The sequence below is a fragment of the Adiantum capillus-veneris genome, chromosome 2, assembly GCF_014529385.1.
Source record: "Adiantum capillus-veneris isolate H3 chromosome 2, ASM1452938v2, whole genome shotgun sequence".
In the NCBI taxonomy this organism is placed as follows: domain Eukaryota; kingdom Viridiplantae; phylum Streptophyta; class Polypodiopsida; order Polypodiales; family Pteridaceae; genus Adiantum; species Adiantum capillus-veneris.
This window is the reverse complement of record NC_140932.1, coordinates 127,011,742-127,029,117: the sequence shown is the minus strand read 5'-3', so window position 1 is coordinate 127,029,117 and position 17,376 is coordinate 127,011,742. Positions and strand designations below refer to the sequence as shown.

At 42.3% G+C, this 17,376-nt stretch overlaps 1 protein-coding gene and 1 long non-coding RNA gene across 5 annotated transcripts in view; one reads left to right on the top strand and one right to left on the bottom strand.

Annotated features, from left to right (window-relative positions):
- Window positions 1-2,872: 2,872 nt before the first annotated feature.
- Window positions 2,873-17,376, bottom strand: part of LOC147463577 (kinesin-like protein KIN-UB) — a 34,210-nt gene continuing 19,706 nt past the window's right edge. For both annotated transcript variants that reach the window (XM_086489660.1, XM_086489657.1), the window contains exons 8-18: window positions 17,213-17,301; window positions 16,826-16,984; window positions 14,848-14,985; window positions 14,125-14,220; window positions 13,888-14,023; window positions 13,720-13,812; window positions 13,115-13,240; window positions 4,438-4,563; window positions 4,199-4,342; window positions 3,757-3,882; window positions 2,873-3,645 (exon numbers count right to left, since the gene is read on the bottom strand). In XM_086489660.1, coding sequence (XP_086345786.1) covers window positions 3,476-3,645; window positions 3,757-3,882; window positions 4,199-4,342; window positions 4,438-4,563; window positions 13,115-13,240; window positions 13,720-13,812; window positions 13,888-14,023; window positions 14,125-14,220; window positions 14,848-14,985; window positions 16,826-16,984; window positions 17,213-17,301 — 1,403 coding nt within the window. In that variant the 3' untranslated portion in view covers window positions 2,873-3,475. The remainder of the gene's footprint in view (window positions 3,646-3,756; window positions 3,883-4,198; window positions 4,343-4,437; window positions 4,564-13,114; window positions 13,241-13,719; window positions 13,813-13,887; window positions 14,024-14,124; window positions 14,221-14,847; window positions 14,986-16,825; window positions 16,985-17,212; window positions 17,302-17,376) is intronic.
- Window positions 5,787-17,306, top strand: LOC147463579 (uncharacterized). 3 transcript variants are annotated; one of them, XR_015185210.1, is made up of 3 exons: window positions 5,787-12,791; window positions 15,171-15,236; window positions 17,242-17,306. It is a non-coding gene; the product is annotated as an uncharacterized LOC147463579 (long non-coding RNA). The 3 variants fall into 3 exon arrangements; XR_015185209.1 differs by lacking the exon at window positions 15,171-15,236; XR_015185208.1 differs by lacking the exon at window positions 5,787-12,791 and having other exon boundaries at window positions 14,992-15,236.

The window sequence follows — 17,376 nt, the reverse complement described above, 5'->3', positions numbered from 1 at the left end:
GAAAAAGGTTGAGTTGTATTTTTAAGCATTTTTTGACTTGTCAAAAATGTTGATTGGTTGAAATAAGATAGTGGGTACTCATTGAAATGAATTGTGTAAATCTAATGATGGGCATGTCTTGAGTTTTGAAATATGAAATGAACTCTCATATATCAAGGAAAAGATTTTGGGCTGCCCAATGCCTTTGGAAGCATGAAAAGTTGACTGTCTTACATGTTAAATGATAAAGCCTTAGAGGCTCCACAAATCCCAAGAGTCACCTTTTCATTTTGAAATTTGTGTTACCCACCTTTTCATTTTGAGAATTTTGAGAAACTTGAGGTAATAGACTAAAGTTGTCATTTTTTTTAGTTAAAACTTTATGGAAGGAATTTATCATTTGGGGCTTTAACCTTTAAAGATTTTTTATTTTTATTTTTAAAGATTTTAAAGCTAAGTTTAGAACTTAAAGATGTAGAACTTTTAAAGTAAGGTCTCCAATGATCCAATGAGGACCTAGAGTTTTTTTTATTATTAGAAGGTAAAACTTTGAATTAAAGAAAGTGAAAATGTTACATGGATCCACAAGTAGGGGGAGGGTCACCCCGAGACGCTAGAGTCTTAAGACTTAGAACTTTAAAGCTTTTAAAGTGGGATTTACAACTACAGTTTAAATTTGTAAAAAGGGCTCTAGAGCTTAAAAACGTAGAGTTTTTAAAGTGGGGTGTAGAGCATAGGGATCTAAAGCTTAGGGTGTAGAGCTTAAGGGTGTTTTTTTTTTTCAATTCTATGTGCACGCTTATTTTATTTTTTTTCAAAAGCTTAGAGATGTAGTGATTTTAAAGTGGGATCTACCCTCAGATCAAGGCCTAAAATTGACGCCTACTTTTTTTGTCAAGGGCTATTTTGCCTATCAAAACAATCTCAAAATTGCCTGTCATTTTTTGTATTTATATCTTTAAGTTAACGTTATATATGGCCAATTATATAAATTGATTGCATTACACAAAGCATATGAAAGGGGGCTTGAAAAATTGGATATCAAAAAGAAATTTTTATCATGCCTGGCAGGCCTTGTGATTTTATCACTTGTTTTCCAATAAGCTTACGCAACGAAATTAGAAAAATCTATTGAAAATCTACCCCATGAGGGTTATAGGTGGTAGAAACCACACGCAAACTCAAATATAAAGAGGAACGTCTAACTTCTGGCACCGACTTAGTCTCAATAAATAATTAAATACCCAACTCCACAAGGGATTCGTAGAATTTGGGGCTGCAACTTTAGGCCATTGATCTGAAAATTTCTCTCTCCTTCTCTTATGGTATATTGTGTACTTTAATCTTGTTTACACTTACTTCTTACAAGATTTCACCATCTTAACTAGGTTTATGTACATGTGTGTGTGTAGATGGTGTTGACCTTATCTACTTATGTAGGTATACTTGGAAAGGAAGAGATAGTGAGAGGTGTGATGGATGGATGTGTGTGGGTGTGGTGGTGGTGGTGGTGGTGATTTGAGGGGGGGGGGGGGGGGGGGGGGGGGGGGGGGGGGGGGGGGGGTGTAGCTTGAGGATTTTGGTATTCGTTCTCTCGGAATTTCCAACTATAAAGAGGAATTCATAAAAAGGCAAGCCATACAACTAGGGCGAAAAAGCTTATGCTCTTAAATATACATCACTTTGAATGGGGAAACCGTCTCTTTGATAAATTCGAACCTAGGAAAGATGGAATCGGGTGCATTATCACCTATCATTATTGGGGGAGATATGGTGGTCATTGAGGCTATTGCTCCAATCTAGTACAATGATATTGTAGCACTCCAGAGCATATTTTGAGCCTTGTCTATTGAAAACCTAAACACAATTGTTATCTCCATGATGGATAGATATGCTTCAAATTTAGAGCTCAAGAAAAAGGGTTTAAAGCTATGTATTGCATCAACAAAGGCAAACTCCCAAAGTGAAGTAGAGAAGCAAAAGAAGAATCTAACATGGAATTTAAGAGGCCAATAATTGATGCCAATAAAGACAGAAGTAGACCACTTGAGATCAATTGCAATAGGTTGTGAACCATATTGAACAAGTACCCAAGGTAGCACCAACAATTCCACCTCCGTGACCTCGAAGAAACATTGAGATGGCAACATTGTCACCATAAAAAATCCTTGACAATTTGGCTAACAAAAGGAGATATTTTGTAGTCCATGCAAGAGCAATCACACAATTGCTCGAAAGTAGGAGTGAGACGTATATATGCAAACCTTGCTTGTATTAGAGCTCCAAAAGAGGAAGCAAGATCAAATAATTTGAGCACTTTAGGTAAGGCTTTTTGTTGCCACATAAGTCTTTAAAAGCTTTCACTTGAGTCCCATCAAGAAATTGATCATTCTAAGCTTTTAAGCATGGAATTGTTCATATCCAACTTCCCATTAACAATTTGGTCAATTCCATCATTGTTAAACATGTTTCCATAAAGTCAAAAATATGCACAAAACCTATAGAAAATCCAAAATAGCTAGTAATCATCACAACCTATGACCACAATTGTCATACATATACTCAATATGATGTTCCAAACTACTATGCAATAGTTGTGAAGATATAGGACTAACAAAGCTTCTTACAACACCTAAACAATAGATACGTACAAGCACAAACCTTGACGTTCTTGCATGCGAACACCGTCTAGTAACAGAATCTATACAAAATCTTGAATTGCACGATCTCCAACGAACATCCCAAAATCAAAGATCGTTGCTGCCCTTAGTTGCATCTTCCACTAAACATGCTTGCTACCACTCTTGATATCATGTGAAGAGATAGAGAAAGAGAGCGTTTGACTCTTGCAAGCACACATGTACATACCAAGAGACCACACAACATAGAGATGAAGGTTGAAATTTGCTTCTTCTTATCCATTACTCAATTTAATATGATAGGTCTACAAATCATAAGGAAATACAATACACTCAAGTGACTATGTACAACGGTCAATCCAAAACCGTTAGTGAGTGAGATGGCAAAATAATGGTTAGCTCTCAATAGATAGACATTGGTGAAGTCCAATTGTAGTACCGCTAGCAATGATCCTTGTGTAAACACTACCTCATTCCAATGGTAAAAGTTGCAGCTTAATGTCTCAACACATCATGTGGGGGCACTCTAGAAAGACTAGCAAAAGACCTATCAAAGTCTTGGAGTTGTTTTGACTTCTCAAATAATTGGATTATGATTGTGAGGACTATAGTGGATTTTATACAAAGCTTTCACTACCTGAATGTTTTGCTCCTTAAAAGGGGATTTGCACAAGCTCAGCCTTCATACTGCCCAACGTGCCTCCTCCCTTGTTTTGTTAGCGTTCTTATATTTTGTATGGGTCAGTGTGTAGAGGACGATGGCTTCCTCAGGAAATCAATCATCAGAGCTTGCAGAAGAGAACCTCAGAAATTCTTCCTTCCCCTCTGATGGGTCCATGTGTGGCTTCCTTACAAAATCAAGCATCAGAGCTTGCACCAGAGAACCTCAGAAATTCTGCCTGCAACACCGGACTTGCACACACCAAGCGGTATGCCAGGTTTCGAACATCCTCCTTTGCAGATTCTCGAGATATCCGAACCAGCTCTGGGAATGCACCGCCAGTCACCAAATCTTCAGCATTCGACTCTGCCACGTATCAACCCACTAATCAGTACCAATATCAAGGCTTGATTTTGCTCCAGTTGCAAAGAATTGAGTTCACTCCATATGGGTGAGTAGCAGTCTTTCTTAGCCTACCATTTTGTGCCAGGTGGCACAGTGCCATCTCGATATGGCGGCAAATAAGCTCAGCACCATTGTTGGCATTCTTCACAATCCAAGGTAGGGCTCCTTCCTCAAGCAGCAATGACTTTATTTGACATTCTGTACATTTTCTTGTTCTTGTGAGATAGAAAGAACTTATGTAGTAGAAAACTAATTGTATTGAATTGAGTCTGTAACATGAAGGATGAAAACATGGATGCCCACTACAAAGCAGCCCACAATTCCTACTTTGTACAAAACAGGAGAAGGAGCTGAGAAAGGCACACTACAGAAACATAAACACATGCAAGTGCCCAATATATGCCCTCAGAGTGTGGTCAATCTGTGTGCACGCCATAGCTACGGCGCTCCCCCGTCAACTCTCTATTTCCTAACAGATTTCATACTCCCACGTTTCCTTTAGAAATGTTGTCACCTTGTAGAGCTCTGCGGGATTCACATTTGGCAAAGTTAGCAAGCCCTCTGCCAACTTGAGCTTTTACATCCAAATACTCTGATTCCCCCATTCTTAGTAGCGCTTTTATGCCGCCATCGTCCTTCAGCTTTACTTGTATCTCACCTGCATCGCAAGATTAGTAGAAGGGCAGAAAAGTTTCTGGCTGTACATTGGAGAAAAGTGTTGCAATCTACATTTTGCAGTTCGCATTACATTACCATTTCCACACAGGTTGGCAAGTGCCCCTGCTACCATACGCAGCGTTTGAGGATCTTTGACGTTCTGCGCTTTGATGGCTAAGATTTCAATTGCACCTTTCTCCACTATCATGACTTGGTTGACCTCTGCAAACGGAAAAGACAAGGATGTCACAATCATCGAGATTTACTATTAACTGGCAACAATATTAAGATTTTGAGTAACAGTCGTTTCTTTACTGCTGATATCCTTTTGTGTAAGGGCAAAGGACACTAGCACCCTACTTTACTGGACATTTCAAGACTTTCTGCGAAGAAAAATCGTCAAGTCCTAAGTTAAGGTAAGGGGGCCAATACAGAGCTCACTCAGTGAATTCCACGTTAGCAGTGGTTAACATGTAGCTCTCTAGCTGCTGTGAAGTCGGTTCAAGTCTGTTCTACTTCTGGTCCGCTTCCGCAACAGTTCATTGTTTGAACTCAATGTCGTTCAAGCTTCTCGCTTGATGCCAAAAACAAAACCAAGCTTCTCTAATAGACGAACACACCCATTGCGAAGCAGACAACACGTGTAAGTGGTGAAACCTCAATGTGATGAAAAAGGACCACTTCGGTTTCACTGCAAAAAGACAGGTCCCCTCACCCGACTTGTGCCACCATCACACCCATTGACCTCAACTGGATGAGGGCCCGGACGCAGAACAGAATATCTCAAAATGATGACATGAACTTGTTAGCTCACACTTCCAACCCTTGGAGTCAGATAAGATTAAAGAACATGGTCTCAAACAAGATAATTTTGAAGGAGTTGCAGACATAGATTTTGAAACAGTAATTCAACTTTGCCTGAGGGGAGGAAAGAGAGAACCGTCTTGAAATTCACAGCTTTTGTTACAAAGGAATCATCAAGCTTAGCGTGAATCACAAAAGCTGATAAAACCACCCATCTTTTTCTTGTTGTAGTCCACAGCCATGGAGCATATTGATTTAGTTTTTCAGTGAGTCAGTTTCACACGACCATTGGGATCAAGCATTCCGTGGAAGAATACAGGCTGTATTACTGTGTCCATGGAAATGCCATAAGCAAATCCACAAAGCCCTAACACTATGGGATTGCACAAAGTTGCAACGAATGATGGGGCCCACCTTTAAGGAGGCTGCTAAAAAGATTGTATAGTGAGCCATGCAACTCCAAGCATCCTGCAGTAAAGCTGAAGAACACGGAAGCCCCTCCTAAAACTAAGCCCCAGGTCAGTACTACATGGTGCACTTGAATGTAAAGCTGAAGAGCACAGAAGCGCCCCCGCCCCCCCCCCCCCCCCCCCCCCCCCCCCCCCCCCCCCCCCCCCCCCCCTAGCTAAGCCTCAAGTCAATACTGCATGGTGCATTCAAAAGGGATCCTTGCCAGAGTAACAGGGAACGGGCAAAACGGGGCCCTCCCGCTACCGGAACACGTTCCCAAGCGGGGCACTTCCTTGGAACGAAACGGGAATGGTGTAACAAACTTGGACACCCCAAGTTTGGAATCTGTCGTGACACGAGAGAGATTTACTTAAAACACCTCACAAAATTAAATCACAGATCAATTGAGTCGACACGGCCCGGCATAGTTCCGTGCCCAGAGAGATTGGCCCCAAAGACTAGCACCCCTTTCAATATTTCTTTTTGATGACGAGAACTGCAACCGCGTGCCAATGTTCTCCCAAATAGCCTTCCACAACAAACTCGTGAATCGGGGATCTCTGACGGAAACTATGGTTTCAGGCATGCCATGTAACCGAAAAATCAGAGCAATGACCAATCTCGCTAAACGGTCCGGCTTGACTGTTTTCTTTACTGAAATGAAGTGAGCTTGCTTGCTAAATCTGTCAATGACAGTCCAAATGCCATCGTGTCCACTTTGTGTCTTCGGGAGATTAAAGATGATATCCATAGCAATGCTTTCGCAAGGGCGGGTGGGAATGGTAAAGGCTCTAGTAGTCCATGTGCCTTATGCACGTCAAAATTGACCTTTTGGCGTACTAAACAAATGCGAACAAAGTCGTCCACATCCTTTTTGAGTCTCGGCTAATAGAAGTAACGCTCCACACCCTTCAAGGTGGTATCGATGCCGGGTGGACCCCTAAAAGGTGGACAATGGCACTCTAAAAAGACCTTTAACACACAACATCATTTTCTTCATCAAGTAGCCGTCCCGTATGGAATACCTTGAAATTGTCTCCCCATTCTGTATCCGAGTTAAAAAAATGTCCTCAAAGTCGGAATCTATGGCGTACTGGTCAACCATAACCTCGAAGCTTCTCTGATGAATCGCGCAAATAGTCAAGACTAGGGGCTTCCGAGACAATGCCTTTGCCACTAAATTTTTCTCTCCCTGAACATGGACAATTTGGAAGTGAAACTGAGACAATATGTTAGTCCAACACATATGCTTTTCCAAAGCTGCTTCTGTGACAAGAAGTAGCGTAGACTTTGATGATCTGTAAAAACTGTGAAATCAGCTCCGAGTAAATAGTGTCGCCACTGTGTAAGAGCATGGATCGGTGACAATAGCTCTTTCTCATAAATGTGTGCTACTAATTCTGGCCGTGAAAACATTCTGCTTTCATAAGCAATCACATGGCCTTCTTGTATCAAGACTGCTCCCATACTACGACCAAAAGCATCACAATAAACTTCGAAGGGCTTTTGCAAATCTGGCAAAGCCAATACTGGTCCAGTAGTTAATTTTTTCTTTGAGAGTCTGAGAAGAAGTCACCTCTGTCGGTCCCCACGTGAAAGAGACTCCTTTCTGAGTCAATAAATCCAAAGGTGAAGCTATCTTTGCAAACTTTCGAATTAACCGCCGATAATAAGAGCACAAGCCCAAAAAGCTTCAAACTTCATGAACATTCTCTGGTCAGGCCAATCGCGAATAATCAATTTTGGCCGAGTCCATCTGTACTCCTTCTGTTAAGACGATGTGTCCCAAGAAATGTATCTCCAGTAAGAAAAACTCGCTCTTTTTGGCATTGATAACCAGTCTATGCTTGCGCAATGCTTGAAAGACTCGCTCTTTTTGGCATTGATAACCAATCTATGCTTGCGCAATGCTTGAAAGACTTGTAGCAAATGGTGTCAATGCTCTGCTTTATTCTTGGAAAAAACTATAATGTCATCAAAGAAAATGCCGACAGAAGAATGATATTCTCGGAAAATCCTATCTATCATTCGATTGAAAGTTGCTGGAGCATTTGTAAGTCCAAAAGGCATCACCAAAAATTCATATAAACCAGAGCTTGTCCGAAAGGCTGTCTTGTAAACATCTCTCGAAGCGTTTCTGATCTGATGATATCCGCTTTTCAAATCAATCTTGCTGAGACAAGAGGATCGTTGAAGACTATCAAGAATATCATCGATCCTTGGAATAGGGAATCCATTCTTGATGGTGATTTTATTGAGAGCTCTGTAATCAATGCACATTCTCCAAGATCCATCTTTCTTTAGTACTAACAAAACCGGAGAACAATAAGGTGATGTACTAGGTTGGATGAGACCCTTTTCTACAAGTTCTTTCACTTGTTCATTGTCAAGCAACTGACCTAAGCCGACTTGTAGATACAGACCGAGGGGCCTAAACCAGAAGAAGTTTTACCAACTTACAATCTTGCCGAGTCACCTAATTTTAAAAGACCAACTCCCACCAACTTATGAGACCCCGTCCGATGGGACCCTTGTGACACAAGGCATTTAAATAAAGCAAGACCAACACACACACACACACACACACACAATAATCATGTGTAACAGATGATGACGTGGCAACTGCACGAACGCCCACGAATTGCGCTAACAGTACCACGTGGTAGCCTGTATGGATTCCTCGTTTTACGTTGCTGCTCATGACATGACAGGTGTATGGATTTCCGCGTTTTCAGTTGCTACCAGCTTTTAGGAAGTCTCGACTCCAAATGCTTTTAGAGTTTGATGCTTTTCATGTATTGCTTTTCCAAGGCCAAGGGCTTTTAAATACGTGCCTAGGGAACACTCTCTGGCAGTTTTCCCACTTGCGAGTGCAAAGGAGAGGGGTTCCAACGTTGTACAAAGTTGAGACATTATAAAGAAATATTGAAAGAGGCGCCAAGGTTAGGGCCCAATGCTCTCTTGGGGTGGAATTCCGCCACTCCTCGTCTCCTGTGTCATGCGCTCTCTCTCTCTCTCTCTCTCTCTCTCTCTCTCTCTCTCTCTCTCTCTCTCTCTCTCTCTCTCTCTCTCTCTCTCTCTCTCTCTCTCTCTCTCTCTCTCTCTCTCTCAATTCAATTGTTTTGAAGTGTTTGAAGTTGTCTCGCCTGTTCTTTTCCTTTGGCACGCGGTGCCTTCCCGTTACACTTTGAGGATTTTGGATGTATGGCAACATACACGCTTTGTGCGACCTTCAGACATCCTCTCTTTCTTTGGGTCCGTCGGCCGCAGGGTAGGAGGGGTGAATCTATCCAAGTTAGATCGTTTTTATGCTAGTGACCACATGTGTAACATGGGTGGTTCAGTTTGCATTTTGGCAAGGACTACTTTTTCTTATCATGTACCAATGATTCTTACTTTGTCAGATAGACAATGGAGTGGCAACCTCATCAGAGAGGATTTGCTAGATACAGAGTTGAGAGATCAGATCGTGGCGCTTTGGAAAGCGAGTATGGACACAACGGGCGACCCTGCTGCTAGAGTGGGCACGGGCCTTGTGGAGCTTAGTCGTTTCTTCTCTAGGAGTTGGCAACCACTTGGATGTGGTTTGAGAGGAGGAGAAGCGGCTTCGTCGGGGCAATGCTTCTTTATAATAGAGACATGCTCACACGGTCAGTACGACAGGGATGCTCTCTTGTCCCCTTCCTATTTCCTTTCTATGCTGAGGTGATGAGCAGATTTTTGACTTCACAAGAGGTTGGTTTGCGTGGACTACAACTACCTATTCGAGGAGATGAGCTTTTGGACGTTAAGTTTGCCAATGACTCGAGCATGTTTCTAGAGGGCTGGATGCCAATTTGCGCAAGTGTCAACAGTCTCTTGAGGTGTCCTATTGTACGTTGCGAACCTTGATTAACTAGCCGAAGACGGTGGTTTTTTGGGTTGGCCGTACTCCCACACCTGATTGGTCACCTCGAGATGGCTTTAGATAGATCCTCCCTAGGACACCAATTCGCTACTTGGGTTGTCAGGTTGGTTTGAATCTGTCACCAGAACAGTAAACTGCTCCTCTCCTCCTTTCCATCAGGAGGAAACTGCTCTATTGTAGTTTGGCACATCTTTCTATTGCACGCAGAGCTGTAGTGGCCAACCAGGTGCTTTTTAGTATTGTGTGGTACATCAAGTCTTGCTGGATTTTCTCAAGTTCTTGCATCAGCCAGTTGGAGAGGTTGATTGGGAACTTTTTGTGGTGAGGCCAATTTGCACTGGTGTAGGCAATCTCTTGAGGTGTTTTGTTGCAAGTCAAGAGCCTAGATTAATTGGACGAAGACAATGGCTTTCTGGGTTGGTTGTGCTCACACGCTTGATTGGTCGCCTGGAGACGGTTTTACATGGATATCCCCCCAATAACACCAGTTCACTACTTTGGGTTGTCAAGTTGGTTTGGATCTGTCAACAGTGCAGCAAACTACTACTCTCCTCCTTTCTGTCGGGAGGAAACTCCTCCATCGGAGTTCGGCACAACTTTCCCTTGCTGGCAGAGTTGTAGTGGTGTGTTGTGGGCTACTATGTGGTACATCACGTCTTGCTGGATTTTCTTGAGTTCTTGCATCAACCAATTGGAAGAGGTTGATCAGGAACTTTTTGTGGTCAAGGCAAGACACGCAATCTGCTCGGGCCAAAGTTTCATAGCAGGTCATTAGTTTACCTTGCTCTCAGAGAGAGTTGGGGATCATCGACCCAACACGACAGAGTAGAGCCCTCCTTGAGAAGCTCATTGTCACAGGTCTCCTACCAGGGGACATGCGCTATTGCTACACTGGATTGGTTACCAAGTCCAATAGACGAGCAGTTCATTGAGCCTTTCCACTCACTGAATTTTCATAGAGATGCACAGAATGGACCTGAACAGGAGATCAGAGGACTGTTTTTCTTTGACTCTGCTTAGGTGTTGGGAGCAACTGCGGAGTGCCCTTGAGTAGCACCAACCCACATGCATTAAGGAGCGCTTGAGAAAGTAACTTATATGGAACCCTTTGGTCAAGACACAATGAAATCACATGGTTGGTAGCAGACCTCATGTCTCTTGGGGTCTCATGGCAGAGGGTCCAGCCCGCACTTTTGGGGACTCGCTGTAGTTTACAACAATTCCAAGGGAGGTTCAGAGCCTTCAACTGCGAGACATGAGGGGGGTGCAAAGCATGTGTTAGGATATTGTAGAGGTTATACCAACAGAGTGGCACACCCCTCTTGAGCCGACAGCTCCTTGCTGGTGGGGGCTTTCACTCATCTGGTGATCCTCATTGCAATTAGGGCTTGCTCAGACATAGGTTCAGAGAGAGGGCCGCCTCCACCGAGTCACTACCGTGGCACCAGATGTCACAGAGTGATGATGTGACATGACCTAAAGGACAGACTCCGGACAGAAAGAGGTCGGAGCCCCGCTGAAAGTTATAGAAGAAGTTGTGACAACTTGAAAATCAATCCGAGAGGCTAAAATGAAAGTCCAATTTTATAAGTCGTTCCAACTTATAGGATCTTTTCCGTGGGGCCCAAGGGACACAAGAACATTTAAATAAAGAAAGGACCCCCAATTCGCATGGAACTGTTGACCTGGCAACGCTGTACAGACATTTCGCAAATTGCGTTGGCTGCTAACGTGGCACCTATACAAATTTCCATGATTTGTGCTGGCAGCTTTTGGCGCTAGGAATTGGGATCAAATGCTTTTAGACTTGAAGCTTGTCATGTACAATGCTTTTGGAAGGTCCAAGGCCTATAAATAAACTACCGAGGCCTCAATCTCAAGCAGATTAGCTTGGGAACACTACTCAGATGAGGACCCTCGGATATTGTACTTTGTGAAGCATTAATAATAAAGAAGTACCGAAAGAGGTGCCAGTCTTTGGGGCCAATCTCTCTGGGCGCGGCACTTCGTCGTGCCATGTTGTCTCTCTCTCAGTTTTGTTCAGTTCTTTCAGTTCTTCGCCTGTGTTGTGATAAATTCTCGATTTGGAGTGTCCATAGCTGTTACATTAGAGGTGGTCGAGTGTTGCTTTCAGTGAGTCCAAGTTGTTGCCATCAATGGGAGGACTCGTGTGATAGACCCAGCCCCGTAAGCTCTTGAGGGTTATGGGCTTGGGAGAGCCATCCTCTAGTGCGAGTGCAATCACTGCAGTGGGACCCGCAGGAGTGGTTTTGGCGGGATCCTTTTACTCCAGCCGATTACCCAAGGATCCCCCTTTTTTCAGTGCGCAGCACGACTGGAACTCACATACTGACAGCACAGAGAGAGGCTCGTCTTGCTGTAGCAGACCATTGGTAGGAAGAGGGTCTCACGACAAAGTTCTTGACAGATTTTTGGGGGCGCCTGTGGGACAACAAACAATCAAGGAGAGTCACTAAGCTGTAGTGGCTAGTTGCCCATCGAACTGCTGTAATTGGGAGTTGGTTGGTGCACAGTGGTCACTCTATGGTATGTATTGCTAGTGACCATCCACTTGCGACACAGTGCCACTGTCTGTGGGATTGGCCTATGGCATAGCAAGCTTCGGATTCACTTTCAATACATTTGGGGTGCTACAGCTTGGTTCACCCTCACTGGCCTTGCACTTTGTTTTGAGCTGGCTTCAATCAGCAGGATGATTGCGATACAAGAGGGCCGGTCTACACTCTAGCCCGCCACAGAGCTTGTACCTCAAGAGAGCAGAGAAAGAGAGAGTTGTTGGGAGCTCATTTGCAGCCTCATAATTTGGTTCATCTGGAGAGCCCGATGCTTTTGCATCTTTGAGGCTCGACCTATCCCACCGGCAGAGACTGTACGTGACATCTAGCTTCAGGGCAGTTTGAGAGGCTTCAAGGCAGCTCCGAGCGTATGCGGGAGCGCCACGAGACTTCTTGCGACTTTGGCAACCAGGACCCTTCTTCACCATGGTTCATGGGGCACCTGGATGGCAATACTGCCCACCAATGTAGTTGTTTCTCCTCCCATATCTTGATTTAGCTGTTACTGTACATGTCCTACTTGCATTGGGAGAGCCTCTTTGATGTAGGCCCCTGTAATAGGGGCAGTTTGTAGCCCATTGGGCATTTTCTTAACTAATGGAAGAATGTTTTTCTTGCAGGAAAAAAAAGCATACAGGACTGGAGAGGTCAGACGGAGGGGTCCGTCTGCTGGACATGGACAACCCCAACCAATGGCCTTCGAGTAATACAAGGTTTATTTCAAATGCAAGTACACATGGATATGAAAGAGTGATTTAAGTTAACTATGGATACTAGTTTCTACGTATATAATTAAACATGATGAAACATAAATGTTTTCACTGTGAGTTGAAAACTTGTATATGAAAAATGCTATGAAAGAAATTCATCAAATTTGACTGGTTTCCCCAGAGAGAAGAGGTCTAAGGATGTTTTAATTTAACATATCTTAAACCCAAAGCTAGTTGCACGAGTATGAAAAGTTAATCCACTGGTTCAACACAGTAGTAATTCAAATTGGAAAAACATGGGCAGAGATTCTTTTAGATGAATTTACCATGCATAGCAAGGTTTGCTATGGCTCCAGCAGCAACACAACAAATAGTTTCATCTTTTGACCCCTGAAGGATGTCAATCAGCGAAGAAAGCCCTCCGGCCTCAAAAATCTTTTCCTGATTTGCTTCTGTTTCAGTGCAGCCAAATGTTTTAGTTTGAGGCCTAATAAACCCTCGGGGGTTCACTCATAAATATGTTAACACAGCATGTGGGTTCAACATAAGGTGTTACTTAGCCCCATCTTTTATAAATTTTTAACATACAGAAGCATACCATTCAAAGGGAACATACACAGATTGAACTAGAAAATGTTGTTATTTAGCCCCATCTTTTATAAATTCTTAACATACACAAGCATACCAATCAAACGGGGGGGTGCATACACAGATTGAACTAGAAAAGGGTGTGTTATATTCATGAAAAATCTATAGATATGGGGTTTTGGAATTAGGCCATAGTGCATGTGATATAGAGGTTTTACATATAATTATGCCCCCGAGGATAAACTCAGCCAATCTATGAATGCTGTTTCTCTGTGAGATTGTGAACGTTCGGACCTAGTACTATTTGCAGAGATAAAAGACACCTTAAAGTTCTGAAGTATACCATCAGCAGCAAAGTTAGCAATCACTCTCGATGCTTGAAGCTGAACGTCCTCATCTGGTGATTTGAGAAGTGGCAAAAGATTTTGGATGCCAACTGCATTGAAAGATTTGATTATTATTAGAGGAAGCATTCTCATCGTTGACTGTAGTACATTATGAAAGCTATTACCTTGCTCAAGCAATTTCACAATGGTTGACTTCTCCCCTTTACATCCATCCTTACTTTGACTCAGCTTTAGTACGTTGAGGCTTCTATCTGCTTTGGAGTGAGAACCTGATCTCATTTTGTCTATTGCTCTTCGCATCTAAACCAAAGAAAGCGTTGAGTGCTCCGTCTTGTAAAGAGTCAATCATGATCATCATCCTCCAAAGTAATCCATAAAACTCAGGGAGCTCTTACAATCACCTCGTCAATTTCACTTTGTAGCTGAAGCAGTTTTTGACTTAGAACAGTATTTTCTGTTTCTAGGTTTAACCTCCTGTTTATCTCTTCTCCTAGTTTCTGCAAACTAACAAACAGAATGAGCAAAGCAGTAATCTGTGCAGTCTTTGTTATGCAAACAACCATGTTAGCATTATCCTTAGTTATTATAAGTTTACTGCCCCACAGTAAGCAGAGAGAATGTTAACATTGGTTGTTAACGTTATTCTTAGCTAATATAAGCTTACTGTCCCACAATAGGAAGAGAGAATGTTAGGTCATCTATAAGAGTGGGACAATGGAGCACAAATGACAGGCGCAGAGGTTCTGGGGTGACATCCACACGGGATCTGAGGAGGCCTAGAAAGCCACAAGGGTGTGTAGCCCAGACTTGGACACGCTTTCCAATGGATGGCCAAGTGTGGACGGCCAGGTCTATATAACGGGAAATCCTACTGTAAGGTGACAAGTTCTAAGTGCAGTGCTCCTATGGAGACAGCTCCTCCCAGGAGAGCTCTTCAAGGAGGATTATTCTTCAAGTCGTACGCCTATGTCAGAAAGACCTTAGTGGCTAGTCACATTGTGGCAAGTTTGTTTGAGATACTAGAAACAAAGCATTGAAATAATTTACGTTTTTTTTCCCCCTTCTTGAATATGGTTAATATGGTTATCATGCAATTTCTGCACAAAGGATCAGAGAATTCAAACCTCTTTTTGAAGCTGAATTTCTGTTTGGCTCTTGTTCAAGTCCAGCTGCACTCTTTCCTTCTCAGCATGAGCTGCATCTAAACGACTTGAGAGTTCAATCAGTTCTTTCTCATGTTTCAATTTTTCAGTGGCTGCCATCTAAAACATAATCAAGTTAGTCAGTCCAAGGTTCATAGATTGAAGCAAAAACTCTAGATTACTCTACAAAAAGAAACTTTGTTTACAAATACAGAAAAATTTACTGTCATTCTTCTTAAAAAACAGGACATAATGCGAGGTCTGTCTGTAAGCTTAACCAAGTGTAACTTGTTGCAAACATGCAGAGCTATGAAGTTCCTTGAGCAGTTAATGGCTTTCAAGTGAACTAACACTACCGTTCCACTTTTCGGGTAACAATTTCTAGCCAAACCACGCGAAGTAAAAGAAATTCCTGGAACCTCTCGAGTCTCTTGAATCACAAAATAATGTTAATGTTAGGAGATTTGAGAGATTTTTTTTGAAAACCAAGAAATAGTGTTGGTCATTCATTGTATATTTATGGACATTTTAGGATCTCTCCTCTGTGGAGATCGACTTTGACATTTTATCTTGAGGCTGTGCCCTTGAGATGTTTATTTTAATAGAAGACTTATTCTTGGAATAAAAAAGGAAAACAAAGAGAAGAATGCTAAACGAGAACGAGAACAAGCATCTGTGGCAGCTCAGCCTGCAGAAGCTCAAGAGCAGTTAAGACAGCATAGGGAAGCTGGTCTCCCCAAGAAAGACATGATCACTACTACGTGGGGATTACACCCTTGATGCATAAACAGTTCTAAGTTTTCATGAGTACGTTTTGGCCAAACTAAGTTGTCCCCTTTAAACTTCTTTATCAATGAGCTCAAAATCTGACACAAATAGCAGTAAACCAATTCTAACACCTTCCTCCTGTAAGCAGAGTTAGCTCTGTATGTGGTTAAGACAGCTCTTTGCCAAATCAATAGATAGCCATATGAAATCAAGTGATTCTGCTTTGCTTCGAGAATGAGCAGATGGAGTCATCAGCCAAATCAATAGTCGGCACACCCTTTTCCTATAAACCAAGCCAACAATGTGCATACATAGGTATGCACAAAAGACATCGTTCTACTTTTAGAAATAAAATCTCATATGCAAATATGAAATTGGCCTCACTAAAGAGACCAAAGGTGGAAATAATTAGACTGATGTACACCAAAAGAAACATGAGCAAATGCAATGCATTTATTTGAGGGGGCCCAACAGCAAAACGGTATCGATTGGGTGTGCTTCATGAACAGTCTCATTAAGCCCCACATCAGCTTCCAACAGAAGAACGTAACTTGTTAGAGATAGTGGTGATCTTATCTAGTGCCACATCAAGCATACTATAAGCACTAGTGAAGACAAATGTATGCTTAGAAACTCAAGAATGTTTGGACTCATAAATCGGTCACTCCACAGTTCATCTAATGGCTAGACAAGCGACTGTAGACCACTCAAAAGATCTTCTAAATTGGGATCAAAGGAATTGCGATGAAGATGCTGTTTGCAACTTGTTTTGAGTTAACCCATGAGTGCTTGGAGATATTGGGAGTCGGGACCTTTCAGATGATGTGATTGCTTTCTAGGTTTTCTTGCTGTCTTTACAAAGACAGCATAGACCCTTTTCGCACTCTTATTGTATTCAAAGCATTATTGAAGGGATGTGAATTGCTGTTTTCCACGAAAAGAGTACCTTGCAATGAGTTCGAACTACAGTAAAAACCAAGCAAAGTTGGCTAGACAGGAAGATGGGAAATATACGAATGACTTAGTCTTTTCTTCATCACAAAGTTGACAAAGGGCTACCCATAACGAACTCATGGGAACAGAATTTATCCCTCACACTCTCCCCTACACTAATTTTTTATAACATTCTAAACTTTGTAGCAAGGGTAACAGAAAACCAATTGACATTATCCTTGGAAAAGAAATTTGTTACCTCCTCATAGACTCGTTCAAGGTTTTCTGCTCCTAGCATTGCCTTTGTATGTCGTTCGTTCTCTATTAGCAATCTGTCTATCTCTCGTTCTAGCCTTCTGCAAAGGCTTTTGTAGTCAAATTCCTCCTTTAGTCTCACCATATTTTCAACCTTCATTGCCTTCAAAAGATAAAATATTTTGGATGAAAGCAGGTAAAGGCTGAGTCTGAGTAACAAGACAAGAATAATCATCATGTTTCTTTTCTAATTATCAAGCATAATTTCAGTGTATTCTGCACGTACTTACTAAAAACAGATAAAAGGCCGAGTCTGAGTAATAAGAAGCATACTCGTTATGTTTTTCTCTAATAATCAAACATAGTTTCAGTGCGTTCTCCACGTACTTACTCTCTGCCCAAACATTATGGTGCTTGCAGTTTCTCCTCGATGGCGGGGAGATGGACCAATCGTTATCACCAATGATGTTCTAGCAGTACCTGCACATTGTTGTTCACGAAGTCAGAATAGAGTCATTTGCCTAGGTATATACCAGCTGATAAAAGTTGTTATAA